Raw genomic sequence first — 15030 nt, forward strand, 5'->3', positions numbered from 1 at the left:
ATTTAAGAGGTTGGAAATTATTGATTAAGGAAGAGACAAAAAGATTGATTTTATTATGTGAGGAGTTGATAGAGGAGAGATTGGTTTGATTGTTTATTTTTTGGTGGGGGAAAGTGGTTGATGTAGATATTAGGCTTTTTGAATATCTTATTATGATGTTTCGTTGTCTAAATTTATTAAGGGTTTAATCTAGTCTAATTATCTTTTTTCATAGCTAAGCTAACCTTCATTAATCAATTAGTATTATCAGAAAGCTCACATGCCTAAGCTTAAGCATTCAGCAACTCAGCATCATATATCACTTGTAATCATCATAAAATGCAAGAAAATAACTTACAAATAAGTGTATTATATCCCTTTTCCCCAAATAGTAAGCTGCAAAATTGTCAATTTTTGTAGAGTTCTTAAGTTATAATTAAGATAACTCCGTTTTATTATTGTTATACTATATGATCATAGAATAACGTCATCTAGTCAATTAAGTTAATTGATAAAGTCTTGGAGGTGTATATTTAACAATACGTAAAATCAAGTTATGTTAAATTATTTAAGTAAAATGATGAATCATGCTACATGAATTAGTAAGTGAATCTTTTATGTACTCTTTTTTTCAAGCATGAAGTATTAAAGTATATATGTTTGTTTCAGGAAATTAAACAAGAACAAGTAACAGAATAAGGGGAATTTGATCAGTAAATTTTACCTCTAATGCAGAAGGGAACAAAGTCATGCCTCCAATGATGCTAACACCAGTAAGATAGGTGCTATAACCGGGCACAGATTCTGCGATTTCGAATGCTCCAAAATCCAACACCAATATATGAGTTATGCAGAAGCTGATTGCCAAAAAATATCTTCCATCCAAAACTAACTCTACAGCTCCAGGCAATGTCGGAAGCCAAGCAGGAAAAATTGGAAGCAAAGGGTTGATAAAAGCAAGCATAGTTGACATGTAAACAAAATGTACCGAAAATAGCCTATAAAGAAGCCAAGTAAAACACCCCTGAAAGAAGGCAATCTCTGCTGTTGCCAAAAGCACTCCTGATATAGCATTGTTTAAGGCCTCGACACATCGGTCTTTGACGAGTTTTTGAAGGGGAAGAACCTTCATTACTTGCTCAGTCACCCCACCAGAATCTGATGTCAGAAGGTAGTACAACACCCAGAAAAATACTACTGATTGTAGCAGAAATTGCATTATTCCTGCTGCTCCTGAGACCATTACATGTCCTATGTACAGCAGAAAATGTGCACTTCCATCTAGGAGGAACTTGCTGTTTGTCAGTACCCAGAACCATAAATCCATCCCTTGAGTTGCAAGGCATTTCGCCTTATTAAGAACCGGCTTTTCCATCAGATTTCTAAGCTTAAAGGTGTACTTTCTTGCCTGGGGAGGGCCAAAGAAAATGGATGAATTTTCAGGGAAATCATCACTATATGGAGTGATGGCAAAATGCTTGATTACTTCTATGAATTCTGATAAGTTGTATTTATACGCGAATTTATCAATCTGGTGTAATAATGTCTCGTAGCATTCAGAAGTGTACCAATCCATCAACTCCATGGCATGATTCTCCTGTATCCATTTCTTAATGAAGATGTTCTCTGCATAGTTGCTCTCTTCAATTTGGAATTTTATCGAAATCACTGCATCTTTTCCCTCGGCTCCAATTTGGTAAGTGAAGAACATCAAACCAGCTAAACTTCCGATGATCATTCCGATAATTAGTCCTACTGCTAGGATTGTTTTCAGCCTGCTTAATATCCCCTGACTAACAACCCTGCTAATCTTATCAAGATTAGGATTATTTACCTTGTTTTGTTGTGTACAAGTATTGCTCCTTTGGCGAAAACTGTCACTTCTTAATGAAGAAACTGCAGAGATTGTTGAAGTTGAGAGATTCGAGCTGAGCATGAAGCCTAATCCAATGAGAGTGAAGGCCCCAAATCTTCCAATCTGCTCATAAGCAAACACGAAGAGACTGAACGAAACCAGCCTTCGGACCAACCTTATGAAGCCATTTTTTTCTGGCCTTACATCTTTGAGCTTGTTCTCTCCGTAGAAAACCCAAGAAAATACATCGCGAGCATCAATTATTGTTCCTGCAAAAGCTCGTAAAATTGCCACTGGTACTGCTAAAATTGCATCAGTTAGTCCTGCTTCAAGAGGCTCAGACCAGAACTCAACAAGGGTGTCTTGGATTCCCCTTAAAGGAATCGAGCAAAGGGATGCCCATATAATTGGTCTTATGTATTCTTCGAGCAATTTGGAGACTCCGTAGGATAGAGAAATCAGAACTGTGACTGCTGCTTGTCCTAAGGTAACATAGACTGCAACCCATATCCAAGCATCAGAAGCAAAACAACTTTTTTGCTTAGCTTCTATCTTTTCAATAATTTTTTCTGAAGTCTCTGAAGTGCTTCCTGTAACATTTCTTTCATCAGTTGACACTTCTACGAGTTTAGAGTCTACTAGAATATCATGTCCTGCCTTCTCTGTAGCTGCTGCACTATCCTCCGTGATTGGATTTTGGTTTCGAGAAGATAAATCAGGCCTGCTGAACGAAGCAGTCCGAAACATGACTTGCCAAGGGACAGATGAAGAGTTTTCTGAATTCAAGTTGAGGCTGCTGGAAGGATTATGATCTAGTGAATAAGAACGCAACCCACGAATCTGCATTTTTGCAAGGAATTATGCCTTTGGTTAGTGTTATGTTCCTTCTCAATTTGATCCTGGAGGTAAGACAAGTTACATGACTAAATACGAAGTTTTAGTCATGTAGAACTCATAGTTACCTCAACTAAGTGCAGTAAATAAATCAAGTTTTCGACTTTTTTAAAAATTAAACTAGCTAGGAACAAATTCAGTATTTCATAGAAATCAAACTAACAAATGGTAGCTTGTTCTTGTAATTTGCTGTCAATTATCAATCCTAAACTAGTAGGCTTGCTTAGGCTCAATTTCGGTCTATATAGTTATGAAAGTTATGTGTGTTTTCGGAACAGGACAGAAAAAGAGAATAGAAAGAAATTATTTAAGAAGTGATAAACATTTTGAATTCAAAGACATGTTGAGACTGAAATCATTTACATAGATAGAAAATAAGATCAACCCTTTAAAATGTTATGAAAAGTGTTATGAAGTAGCTAGTACTACGTTACTAACTCTAGTATATAATGTTAGCCTACAAAGATGTACCTCAGAAGAACATGAACTTCTGCCAGCTGCTTCTGGTACATAAATCGCGCTTAATCCTTGTGTTTGCAAAGCATGATCCTTAGGAGATAGTACATGATCAGTTGTTTCAGTGTCAGAAAAAGGATCGGATTTAGGCATACGAAACGATGCAGATTGAAACATCTCCCTCCATGGGACAGTACTGCTACATGACTCCATATATCTATTAGATACATTACAAGAATGAGCCCATTTTTGGCTTGTTTTTTTAAATTTTTTCTCTAGAAATTTTGGGTGCTGTAGTTTTAGTAAATTGTGGTAGTATATATATATACAGTACACAAGAAAAAATAATTTGTTCCGCCTAAAACTTGACAAGATGATGTTTATCAAGAATTTTCCTTTTTGGATCTTACTAGGAAGTAAATGATTTTCATATGTTAAAAGTAGGTAGATCATTGTTTTTTCATACAGCTCTATGATGGCCTAATGTATAGCAATATACTTAATCATATTGCTTAATTACTGTATCAGATTATGGAACACTTAGTGAACAAAGGATGATTAATCTTGTTACAAGTGGTCCGAATTTGACCTTGGCTGACTAATCTAGTTGATACTCGCTATTTATATATATCTATACACATCAACACAATAATTAGTCTGGTGGGCTACTCCATCTATTATCAATTAGTTTTATAATGCAACCTTTCTAAGCTCATATTCAAGTTTATTGTCATGAAATAAATCTCATTCAGACTAGTAGTCCAATCTAATGAACTATCCCAAGATTTCCAACCATTACTGGACTTGTACGTGATTAGACTCTCGATTTAGCACGACCAAATAATTTGAGCATGGACAAAACTAGGGGTAGCACCGTAGCATGTACTTGGATACATTGTTTAGCCATTGATAGATCACTATATATCTATTCAAAAAATTCAACTATCATCTAATACAAAATTCTTCAGCAGTGGTAACTTTTTGTTCTTGTATTTTAATCTGACATCATGATTGTGCAATCTTAAATTTTACCTTTTGGTTTTAATAAGCTCGCTCAGAAGTTAGTCCTTTGTCATCTTAGGAATTTTCTACGAAACTTCCATTATAATATTGGAACAATCAGCTAATATTGCATTAGTAGTTACTCATACGTAACGAACCATGCATCATTGTACATATAGTGGCCAACTGCTTCCATAAGTTAGGTTATTAATTTTTTATTAATCGCTAGTTAGGTTTCATGAAAATGGATACGGAATTGAATTATGAAATTTGGATTATGGAATTATTAGTTGAATTGGATCTAGTTCGGGTTTAAGTAGTATAGTTTTCTTAGTTTAATTCCCTAGTGTGGTGCATTGCATGCCTTACATAAAAGATGATTATGTATAGATCAAGTCGGTTGGATGTAAAGCAAGGCCAACTCACAAACATCCAAGATTAGTGCTTCATGACTATTAACATGCATAACAGCATAAATCAAACTGTTTGCAGACGTTATTGATCAAGTGTGAGTTAATGTCTAATTTTTTGCACTTTTGGAAACTCAACTTGCCAAAACAAAGTGAATTAAAATATATAAAGTGAATTAAAATATAGTTAGATTAGTTTAAAGATAGCACTAAGCCGGACTAGCCGTCCGCAGTATCACCACATCCCATCACCAAAAAAAAAAAAAAAAAATTGTTGTTGTGTGTGCATGCCGACCTAGGCTGCCTTTATTCGGGAGCACGACAAGGAATAGCACAACCTAGCACGACACGATAAAACTCACTAAAATAATAAAAAAAAAAAAAAAAATTAAAAAAAAAAAAAAAAGGCTTTAGCATGACACTTAGGTCATCTGCCTGAACTAGTTAACCCCAAAGCACATTGACTTGGCACGACTCATAACCATCTTTATTTAACACTTCATAAATAAATTGACAATAATGGATGAATAGAATAAATATAATTGTGCGTATATTCTCTATCATTAATTGTACACTTATCCTACCAACAATTTGACAGTTAAGTAATCAATCAGTCTAGAAGAAGAGTTTTAGTAGTACATCTAGATGATCAAAGATGGCAAGAATTGATTCTTTTCCGGAGGCTAATGTATGCGAGTACCCGATAGCCGAGAGCCATGGCTAGAAGGATCCAAACTTCTTGCAAGCCACCATTTAAATTGATGGTGTCAAAGGAAGGGGAGCTCTGCAGAGGCCTACATCCTCCACTGCTTTCACACTCGTATAGTTGGTCACCTGAGTATTGCACTTTCAATAGTAACCTAAATCCGTAGTACATAAACGATACGTACTTCAACCATCTCATAAACTTTGGTATATGCTGCAACGATAACAATAACAATAAATCAGTACATATTACTACCAAATTATGATACACAATACACGTTGCAAGAGGTCTAGGTGTATGTAACGTAACCTTTATTTTTTAACTTGTTTAACACGAGTATTTAATATTTGAAAAGACTGAAATTAAAGTTACATACCTGAACATAATAGCCTCCAGTGAGAAGAAACAACATTAGTATCAATGAAGCAATCATTCCTGACCTTTTAATACTCAAAACTGCTGCTCCGAAAAGCTCTCCAGCCCCCTAATCGATTGCACAATAAAAAAAAAATGTACATTCATCTAAACTGAGTAGTTAATACTAGTAAATCAACATTCAAAAGAGAACATGAAGTTAAAAGTTTAGTAACTAATTGTATGTTTAGTTAAAGTTCAGCTTACTTGACTAGTAAACGCGATGAGTAAGATGGCAAAGAGGGTAAGGAAAAAGCACTCTACGGTTCTCTTGAACCCGGCCATGAAGTAAACGATGGACATGAAGCAAGTAGGGTAGAGTATATGAGCTAACAAATCACTGAGTGTGCTACAAACATAGTACACACTTAGTCTGTACATGTCTGCTTTTCGTTCTTTAACCAAGTAAATCTTCTCAAAAGGGAATACATAAACTGCTCCAAAAATCGACGAGGATGTCCAAAAAATGCATATGTAGAACATCAAACCAACCTAGACAAATTAAATTAAAAATTTTCTCAAGGTAAAACATATTGATAATTGTATATAAACCAGTTTTAAAGATATTATTGTAGGAAATACATTTCATATTCTTATCAAAAACTAGGATAATCATAAGTACATGTACCTGATCTCTTAGTTGAGCCTCGGTTTCACTCTTCGATTTCCACCAAAGAAGGCCTAATAAAAGTGCTACTCCAAGTGCCTGAAGTAATCTTAACTTGTCAAAATAATCCCTCCATCTTTCTTTGAATGTTCTCTTAAACAAAATACAGAACTGGTCACACCAAGTCATGGACCAGTCCTTTTTTACTTGGATGGCTATTCGAAGATGCTCCGGTATGCTTGACAGTCTATGATTTTCTTCCTTTTCTTTCGGCTCCAAGAGCATCTTGTACTTGACTTGAATGTACTGCCATTTGAACAAACAAAACCAATCATGATGTACACCTTACAAGTACATTAATTTATCCAAAAATAAAAAATGTAACAGAGTTTTTGCAAGAGTTATGTACTTTCAGAACAGCCTTGTCAGATACAGGGGAGCCATTTTCCTTCTTCACCTCATCAGGAACAGTAATGCCATTTACTTGTCCGGTAGCAAGATCAAGCAAGAATTCTGCAGGATTCATTGGTATCTCTGGAGTGAACCTTAAAGACGAGAAGTAGTCCATGGTTTCCCAAGCTTTGCCATAATATACAGGATATCCTTCTGATAGCAGGAGAATTTTGTCGAACATATGAAACATTCTACTCGAAGGCTGGTGAATCGTTGTGATTATTGTCCTTCCTGCCTATCATTAGCAAAAATGTATGCATATGTCACAAACCAATGCTATATTGGGATCGAGCTAGGGTATATACTTGAGAAATTTTCTACAAGCTAAGTTAGCTATTTAAAAAATTGCTTGATGTGAAATAAGAACCTTAGCAAGGCCTTGAAGAATTTGAACTAGCCTATTGGCAGATGTTGAATCAAGTCCTGAAGTTGGTTCATCGAGCAATAGCAAAGATGGATCGACTAGAATCTCATAACCTATGCTTGTTCGTTTTCTTTCACCTCCTGATATTCCTCTAACTAGCCCTCCTCCAACTCTTGTATGACGGCATCTACATCAAAAGAACAATATCAATCACAAAATCATCATACATTTGCAATAATTGCATATACATGTAGGTTAATGTATGATCAGTCACGTATATTCTTAAAAAGATAGACCTTTCAAGGCCGAGTTCTTTGATAATCATTTCAACCCTTTGGTACTTCTGTTTCTTGCTCATATTGCTTGGAAGCCTCAAGTATGCCGCGAAAACTAAGGTTTCTTCAACACTCAGCTGTGGAAACAGCACATCATCCTGTGTCACAAACCCGATTCTGTAGAAGATATTGAGAGTACTCATTAAGAATGTACTACTATTACTGGCCTACAATGATCAGATCATAAATCCTTGAAGTTACTGACTAACCTCCTCTTAAGAGCAGCACTGTAAGGAATGCTGTTGTAAGTTACAGTTCCTCTGACATTTTCCTGCAGTCGACCCCCGATGATTTTAAGTAAGGTGGTCTTACCACTACCAGAAGGACCCATAAGAGCCAGAATTTCACCAGGGCCAATGCTTCCTGTTATGCCCTTCAATATTTGCTTATAATTGTCATGTTCTGTATTGAGTTGTGAGGCCATTTTCGATACCACTGCTTTTACTGGGTTTGCTGTTGATCCCTGATTGTATCTTACCTTGTATTCAACATCTTCAAACTTTCAAAAACGAAAAAAAAAAAAAGTTAAAGCAAATGGTTAACTCCATATTGCAGTTAACTGTTAGTAGGGTTTCTATTGATGATCATGTATGTTAAGTACCTTGAGATATATCGAAAGAGGACGGTCCACTGAAGGCGAAGAATCATCTTCTATGATGATTTCAGAACTCCTGTTCCTGAGATAGGCTTGTGACATGAAGTCTATGTTATGACCAAACCCATTGCTTCCTGCAATCTGCATTGAACCAATTTTTACTGATGTCATGTCCTCGATTTCGTCCTGATTCCTAATCTCCATCTTTTTTGTGATTTAACAAGAAATTTTTTAGCCTAAACTAAAAGTAAAATTGTATCATACTATCAGAGCATTATTTTCAATCTAACATAATGTTAAGTCAACTGTAATCAACCAAAACATGAACTATATATCAAAGATGTGTTAAAAGTTGGTGAACATCATCTTTTTCATGCTCTTAGTTATGTATTTTTTCTCATAATTAATTTTTATCAGCTTCTTGAATTGCATCCTTCAAAAGTTTAACAAAGAATGCCAAGAACATGACTTTTAAAACTTTCAAGCTAAACAAAAATGCAACTAACAAAGGCATTTCTAATTGATACACAGAAGATGTATAGTAGAAGCATCATCACAAGCATGCAACAATTAAGACTTTTTATCTTTCTATTTAGTTGAAATGAGCCAAATTTGCATTACAAGAACAAGGCCAAAATGTAACAAAAATAAAATAAATCTTCTTATAAAGAAGGATCACATTCTTCCATGCTTTTGATGTTTCTACTATTCACCTTATATGTGTCAATTAGAAATGCCTTTCGATTATCCATAGGAGGATTTTGCCAAAATAAATTCATAATTTACCAAATGAAAAATGTACAATTGACATAAGCAATAACCTCCATAGTCATTACAATAAATTAAAAATTAAAACATGAACTCATTAACATACCCTGCGTGACTGTGTCGGATCCTTAATATATTGTACGAAGTACTTTTTATTTTATTTTTTTTAGTAGGGTGAGAATTTGCTCCACGTAACTCGTTAATGTACTCGTGTAAGATCCTTGATAGTTGATACACTTAATCACTTTATATTGGGTTAAAATCAAAATTTAACCAAATATGACACTTAAATATGTACCAATGTGATCGTGTCCGACACTAGTACCCGAGTCAGATCTTGCTTGCAAGGAGATTTGTAAATTCGTCCTACACCCCCAAGAACAGCAGAACGCCATTGAAGAGGAAAAACAATGGAAGAATCGAAAGAGATATTAATGAGCTCACTCAGAAATCTAGGGATTGAAATTCCATCTCAAATCACTTCAATTAAAGACCTTGATTCTTCATCTTTCTTCTCCATTTCTTCCCAATCTCTCCTTCTTCTCCTTCACAGCACCAATAAAACGTCGTCGTTTCCAACCTCACTCCCTGATTCCATGGCAGAAAAGGTCAATTCTTGCACTCATTTGGCCTCCCTTTTTCAGCAATTCGGGTACCCTTTTGAGATTAGCTTCCATCAGGTATAACCTTTTTCTCTATCTTTAATGGAGATTATTGCAATTTGTATATTTGATTTATGGAATTTATTTGAGATTGGAAATAAATTAATTATCTTTATCTATCAATTTGTTGTTTTCTTGTATTTTCCTGTGTTTTTGTTATCAATTAAGTGAAAATGTTGGCCTATTTTTAATGAATTGAAAGAATTAGTAGGTCTTGTATACAACGGGTGAATGGAACGGATACGATAGGCTGGTGCTAGTCTCCCCTAATCACTTAAATTGTCATTTTTTGAAGTACGAGTACTTTTATGGGATTTGTGGTGACTAAGCTTGAGTAAGATTTTGCAATTGTATATTCAACAATTAACAGTGTTTTAAGTGATTTGTGTATGGTGTTTTTGAAGTACAAGTAATTTTATGAGATTTACATATGAATACGTATCGTACCGAGAATTTTTATTGGATGTGCTATAGTCTATCTTGCTATGTATCAAATGAGCTCAATCTATTCATGTTCCTATGTGTATGCCATTCTCAATGTTGATTGAAAATTGAGCATTTTTCGCCGTCTAGAATTCATAATGTATGGACTTGATCATTTCATAATTAATAAGATAGATAATTCCATAGTTTAGTGAATGAAACCATTTTTTCTGACTTGATCATTTTGTCGCCGTCTAGAATTCATAATTTAAATTCTAGCGCAAATATATCAGCCATAACTGATTGCATAAGTTTGGGAAGGTTGTATTTGTTCCCAACTTTGTCATGTTATATTCTGCCTTTGTATGGGGAGAAATTCTTGCTTTTTTCTTGGATGATATTAGATGAAATTGTGTAGTTGGTGAAGGTTGTTCTCTTGCTGCTAAAGAATTGTGTTTTAGATTTCTATAGTTCTAGTCTGCAAATGGAATTGTTAATGACTTCTAATATTCTTGATCATTTCTCACCATTACCATTATGCTTATGTTTCTATAACTACTATTTATAATTTACAGAATATATATGTTGCTTACGGCAGTTCCTGTACCCGTCTGAAGAGGACTTGCATAAGTTGGTCAGATTTTTGGTGGAAAAGCTTTCTGAATTGTCTCAAGCCAGGAAAACTGTCAAGTTTACGGATAATATGAGGTCCAGCAATGTTGACATTTCAAGGACCTGCTCTGAGACGACTGCTGAAGCTGAACCTGAACTGAAACCTTTGGTCTACCCGAACAATCAGAAACTTAGAGAAGAATTGCTGGATGGGAGATCAGAGACTGATGCACAGGGAGCATTGAGAAACTGTGCCAAAGTTCCATTGCTTAAAGATAATCTTGTTTCTGAGAAGTTGGATTTGGCAGCTATAACTGGCAAAGTTGACAAGCAAGAAACAATAGCATGTGCAAGAGACTTGATTGAGAAGGCTGCTCAAGTTAAGGAAACTACTGTTGTTTCAGAAACTTGCAAGCCTGAGCTGGATTCAATGTCTTGTGATATGTTCTCACCCGAGGTACTACTGAATAGGTTATAGTATATCTGTATATGCAAGACTGGATCTTTTATGTTGTTGCTACTTGTTCTTGACTTCATTTTCATTTTGCCCCTTTTATGTGGTGTAAAATCTTAGTGGGATGACAGCAGAAAATTGATACTCCCTCTGTTCATAATCGGTAGTCCTAAACAAAATATTCTATTTTAGAGTACCGGGAAAAGCTGCTGCCATTCTTAAAGTAATATTCTGCAGTGATTTATGATTGGTTTCTAACAGTGTCACTACTTTAATTATGTGATGGGCATTGCTGCATTGAACACAAGAATGACTCTAATACTGTTGAAGATTTTTTTTTTTTTTTTTTTTTTTTTTTTTTTGTTTTTTGTGTTGCAAAATAATGTATGATCCTTAAGAACCTTAACTATGAGGGTTTGGATAATTTGACGACTTTTTTAGCATGGAGAGAGTACTTTCTCTGTCAAATGTGAAGCAAAATTAAGAGTTAACAACCTGTGTACTAAGGTTTACAGATTTGTCTTAAAATTTCTTTTCCTTTACATATTATGCAGTTGAAACGCATGGTAGAAAGCAGATGTGGTCAAGATATGGTGTTCCCTGATAAGGATACAGGAAAAGATCTCGAATTACACCATCTAGAGGAAGAACATGAACTACTCAAAGAAGCAATGAGAATGGCACTTGATAATGAGCATTCATTCAGTTACTATGTTGAGCAACTCAGTGGAGAAATAGTCTCGAGAAGCGAAAACCTTCACGAGTTGGAGAACCAGCGGTGATGCTTTAATGCTTTTAGCATTATTTTAAGATTGAATTTGGATTGAGTACTTGGGTGATTTTCTCTAACTGAAAAAAAAAAAAATTATTATAACCAAAAAACAGTGTATAATTGGTAGGCTGGTAAGAGTGTAAGACAATCCCAGTGTAGCTTTTAAGGCATGTTGCAAATCCTAATGTCTCGTTGCAGCATCAGTATATGATGTTGTGGCTTCAAAACAAATATAAATAATTCTAGCTGATGTTACTGGCATTTTCTGTTATGGGTAAACGTAGTTGGTTAGCTTAATTTGTTGTACATGTAAAATGATCTGTAATTCTGTAGTATGCTGATGTTGTATTTCTATCTTTACAGTGGCATTGATAGGAAGTCTTTGGAAGAGAAAAAATGGAATCTTCTGGAGTCCCTTTGTGAGAGTAATCCTGACTGTCAGCTCAAACTGCAGAAACTGAAAGACATTGATAGTGAAATTCATACTGTTTTATCTGAAATCAGAAAGAGGTACAGTACCTACAGCTTACGCTGTTTTGAACCTAATCATGAGCATCCTGATTTATAGTAATCCTAAGTGCTGTATTACCATCATATAGTTTCCTAATGAGTTAATTATGCTGTGATGACTGGGTAAATTTTTGACAATAAGACTTTACTGTAGTAATCAAGTGTTACTTGCTTGATCTGGTTTTGGCTTCCCTCATTCATACTTTCATTCGAGCTGGTTATAAACTCAAGGCAAATGACTTAAATTTTCTTGTCTTTTTTAAAGGGAAGAGGAGTGTACTAAACTTACAGGAGAAATTAAGCAGAAGCCAAAAGTTGCTTCTAGGAGATCATATATCGAAAGGATCACTGAGATTACAAAGAACAGTCGGAAATTGGACACAGATGTTGATCGCATTTTGAAGGAAACAAGAGAGCTTAAGTTAGAGAGTAACTCCATTGAGGAACGCCTTCATCGAACATATGCAGTGGTTGATGAAACGATATTAAGGTGAGAACCTTGAAAAGTTTTGCTTGTGTATTGTTTTACCCTCTGGAAGACCTTAAGAATTTGAGACAATAAAATTGATGGCATATGTTTTTCCCTTGTCATAAAATGTTGTAACTTGGGCCCTTTTCTATTCACTTGATATTCATAGAAATTACTTTTCTAATAAATACTGATTTAATTGATTAAAAGTGATATTACTGATTAAGTAATGCAGCTACTGAAATTAACTGAATGAAACTATTTCACTAAATTTTTTAAGTTGAAGAGAAGATCCTGTTGGTCGTCAAGCTTACAGGCTGCATGTATATTTGTTAGCAGCCTGTAAGCTTAATTCCCTCAAAATGAAAAAAAAAAAAATCTCTGTAACAATTGCTTTGTCACAAAAGTGCTACCGACTTATTTTTGAGTTCGAACATTTATGTTTAGGGAAGCAAAGAAAGATCCTGTTGGTCGCCAAGCTTACAAGCTGCTAACAAATATACATGCATGCTTTGAAAAGATTCGGGAGCAAATCCTTGCAGCTAATAAAGCTCAAAGAGAAGTTGCAGAACTTGAAGTAAAGTTAACAGCAATTGCCTCCCGGAGTTTGGATAAGCATAAACTGCAAGCTGACCTTGATGCCATGAGGACAGAGAATGAACATTTAGAGAAAACCCTCATGAATCATTAATGTGATCCCTGAACTAGATCCTAGATGAATTTCATGCCATTCTCTGACTTTTATTTTGGGAGGTGGTGTAGTTTGTGTTTTGTTATTTTTGTATGAAGCACAAGTTTGAAGATATATATATTATTTTTTTTATATGATGCATAATACAAAAAGACTGCAAGAAATGAAGATCTTCTCTCCTTTGAACTCATGTACAAGTTCAAGTTCACTTTGTTTTTTTTTTTACTTCGATGATACATTTTTACAAGGCTTCCATAATTGTTGTTTTTGGTAGATTCAGGTTCATAGCAGGAAGCTTAATGTTTTCTATTGCATACTAACTTCAAGTGTAAACAGCAAATTCATATCGATCTTCTCTTTTGAGTTTTGATAAAAAGACCAGTAAGCTTGGTTGATCGTAATTTTTGCAACTAGATGATTGAAATTAGCCACAATGACCAAATTGCGCATACTCATAAGCAAACAAACTAACTAAAATGCTCCTTGCTGCTATCCAGCATAGGATTTTGCTCATAACTTTTGTCCACGAAAATGTCGGTCCGCAACAGTAAGTCAAAGGCACAGTCCAAGGTATTGAAGGGAATTTAGAAACGTTAAACATCTCAGTCTGATCTAGTGATCTTGCTCAGCAACACTCAGAAATTAAAATGCAGTCTTGTCACCATGGCAGTAAGACCACAGATGCCCAAACAAATTATTAAACGATGAGCAAAATGTTTACCCGATATGGTGCCAAAAAGTTTTCAAACGGAGCTAAGTTAGAGTTAAGGAGTTAAGAGCACATCCAAGTGATGCTGAAAATACAAAGGTATTTTCTTCTTAACATTGACATGAGCAGCAGTAGTCACTAATCCTACCAAAGCATCAACATTGCTATTCTTCTTAACAAGTTCCTCAAACAACTCCAAAGCCTCTTTCTGTCTACCATGCTTTAGCTTAAAAGCAGCAGCCTCTTGCATGATAACAGTAAGTTTGTTGTCTTCAGTCATTGCATTGGACCACCATTTGATTGCATTGTCTAATACAACCTCAGCACCATCAATATCTCCTAAACGTTCTTTCAAGGTAACAATAGTGGCCACGGTAGCAGGCATGTGTTGTATATCAGAGTTTTTTGAAAGGGACTCGGCAGCAACTTGAAAGTGACCAGCAGCAGCAGCAACCTGGGCTCTGGCAAGGAGAAATACCTTTGACTTGTCAGGGGACTTTCCAGCAAACTGCCCCAGCACTTCTTTGGCTCTGCCAGCCTTGTTCTCACTGACCAGTACTGCAGCTTGAAGCAGCACAGGCGTCACGCTGTCTGGAAACATTCCCACTAAAGCAGTAACAAGTTCCCGAGCCTGAAAATTAGATAGTGCATTCAATGCTACTTCATGCCTTAAATATACAAACTATTAAGTATGAGTTGGTGATATACTATAATTAAAAATAAAGAAACAAACAAGTAAACATGTGACAGACACTTTGTTAAAGACAAGACTGAAGTTACCTGGTCAATTTTGTTAGCATGAATAAGCAAAAGAGCTCGATTAACAGACTGCTTCCTTCTGCTTGACTGAGAGTTTTGACTCCAGTGCACGAGCCAGCCGTAACTGGCCT

The 15030-nt window shown here is 35.4% G+C and overlaps 4 protein-coding genes across 4 annotated transcripts; 1 reads left to right on the forward strand and 3 right to left on the reverse strand.

Moving 5' to 3' along the window:
* Positions 1 to 652: 652 nt before the first annotated feature.
* LOC145628331 (uncharacterized) lies at positions 653 to 3397 on the reverse strand. The gene is made up of 2 exons (XM_081680612.1): positions 3200 to 3397; positions 653 to 2674 (listed from the first exon to the last, which is right to left on the reverse strand). The coding sequence occupies exons 1-2, from the start codon at positions 3395 to 3397 to the stop codon at positions 653 to 655; spliced, it is 2220 nt and encodes a 739-aa protein (XP_081536738.1).
* A 1751-nt stretch (positions 3398 to 5148) lies between these two features.
* Positions 5149 to 8274, reverse strand: LOC145627483 (ABC transporter G family member 26-like). Its single transcript, XM_081679873.1, has 9 exons — positions 8077 to 8274; positions 7685 to 7974; positions 7437 to 7592; positions 7144 to 7327; positions 6733 to 7011; positions 6345 to 6629; positions 5924 to 6208; positions 5679 to 5786; positions 5149 to 5515 (listed from the first exon to the last, which is right to left on the reverse strand). Exons 1-9 carry the CDS (start codon positions 8272 to 8274, stop codon positions 5246 to 5248), a joined length of 2055 nt encoding a protein of 684 aa, XP_081535999.1. The 3' UTR covers positions 5149 to 5245.
* Positions 8275 to 8970: 696 nt separating this feature from the next.
* Positions 8971 to 13565, forward strand: LOC145627484 (uncharacterized). Its single transcript, XM_081679874.1, has 6 exons — positions 8971 to 9518; positions 10522 to 10992; positions 11544 to 11767; positions 12125 to 12271; positions 12537 to 12761; positions 13188 to 13565. Exons 1-6 carry the CDS (start codon positions 9249 to 9251, stop codon positions 13429 to 13431), a joined length of 1581 nt encoding a protein of 526 aa, XP_081536000.1. The 5' UTR covers positions 8971 to 9248; the 3' UTR covers positions 13432 to 13565.
* Positions 13566 to 14195: 630 nt separating this feature from the next.
* Positions 14196 to 14741, reverse strand: LOC145628332 (uncharacterized). Its single transcript, XM_081680613.1, has one exon. The coding sequence runs from the start codon at positions 14739 to 14741 to the stop codon at positions 14196 to 14198; it is 546 nt and encodes a 181-aa protein (XP_081536739.1).
* Positions 14742 to 15030: the final 289 nt, after the last annotated feature.

Source organism: Chenopodium album, chromosome 4 (genome assembly GCF_948465745.1).
Source record: "Chenopodium album chromosome 4, dcCheAlbu1.1, whole genome shotgun sequence".
In the NCBI taxonomy this organism is placed as follows: domain Eukaryota; kingdom Viridiplantae; phylum Streptophyta; class Magnoliopsida; order Caryophyllales; family Amaranthaceae; genus Chenopodium; species Chenopodium album.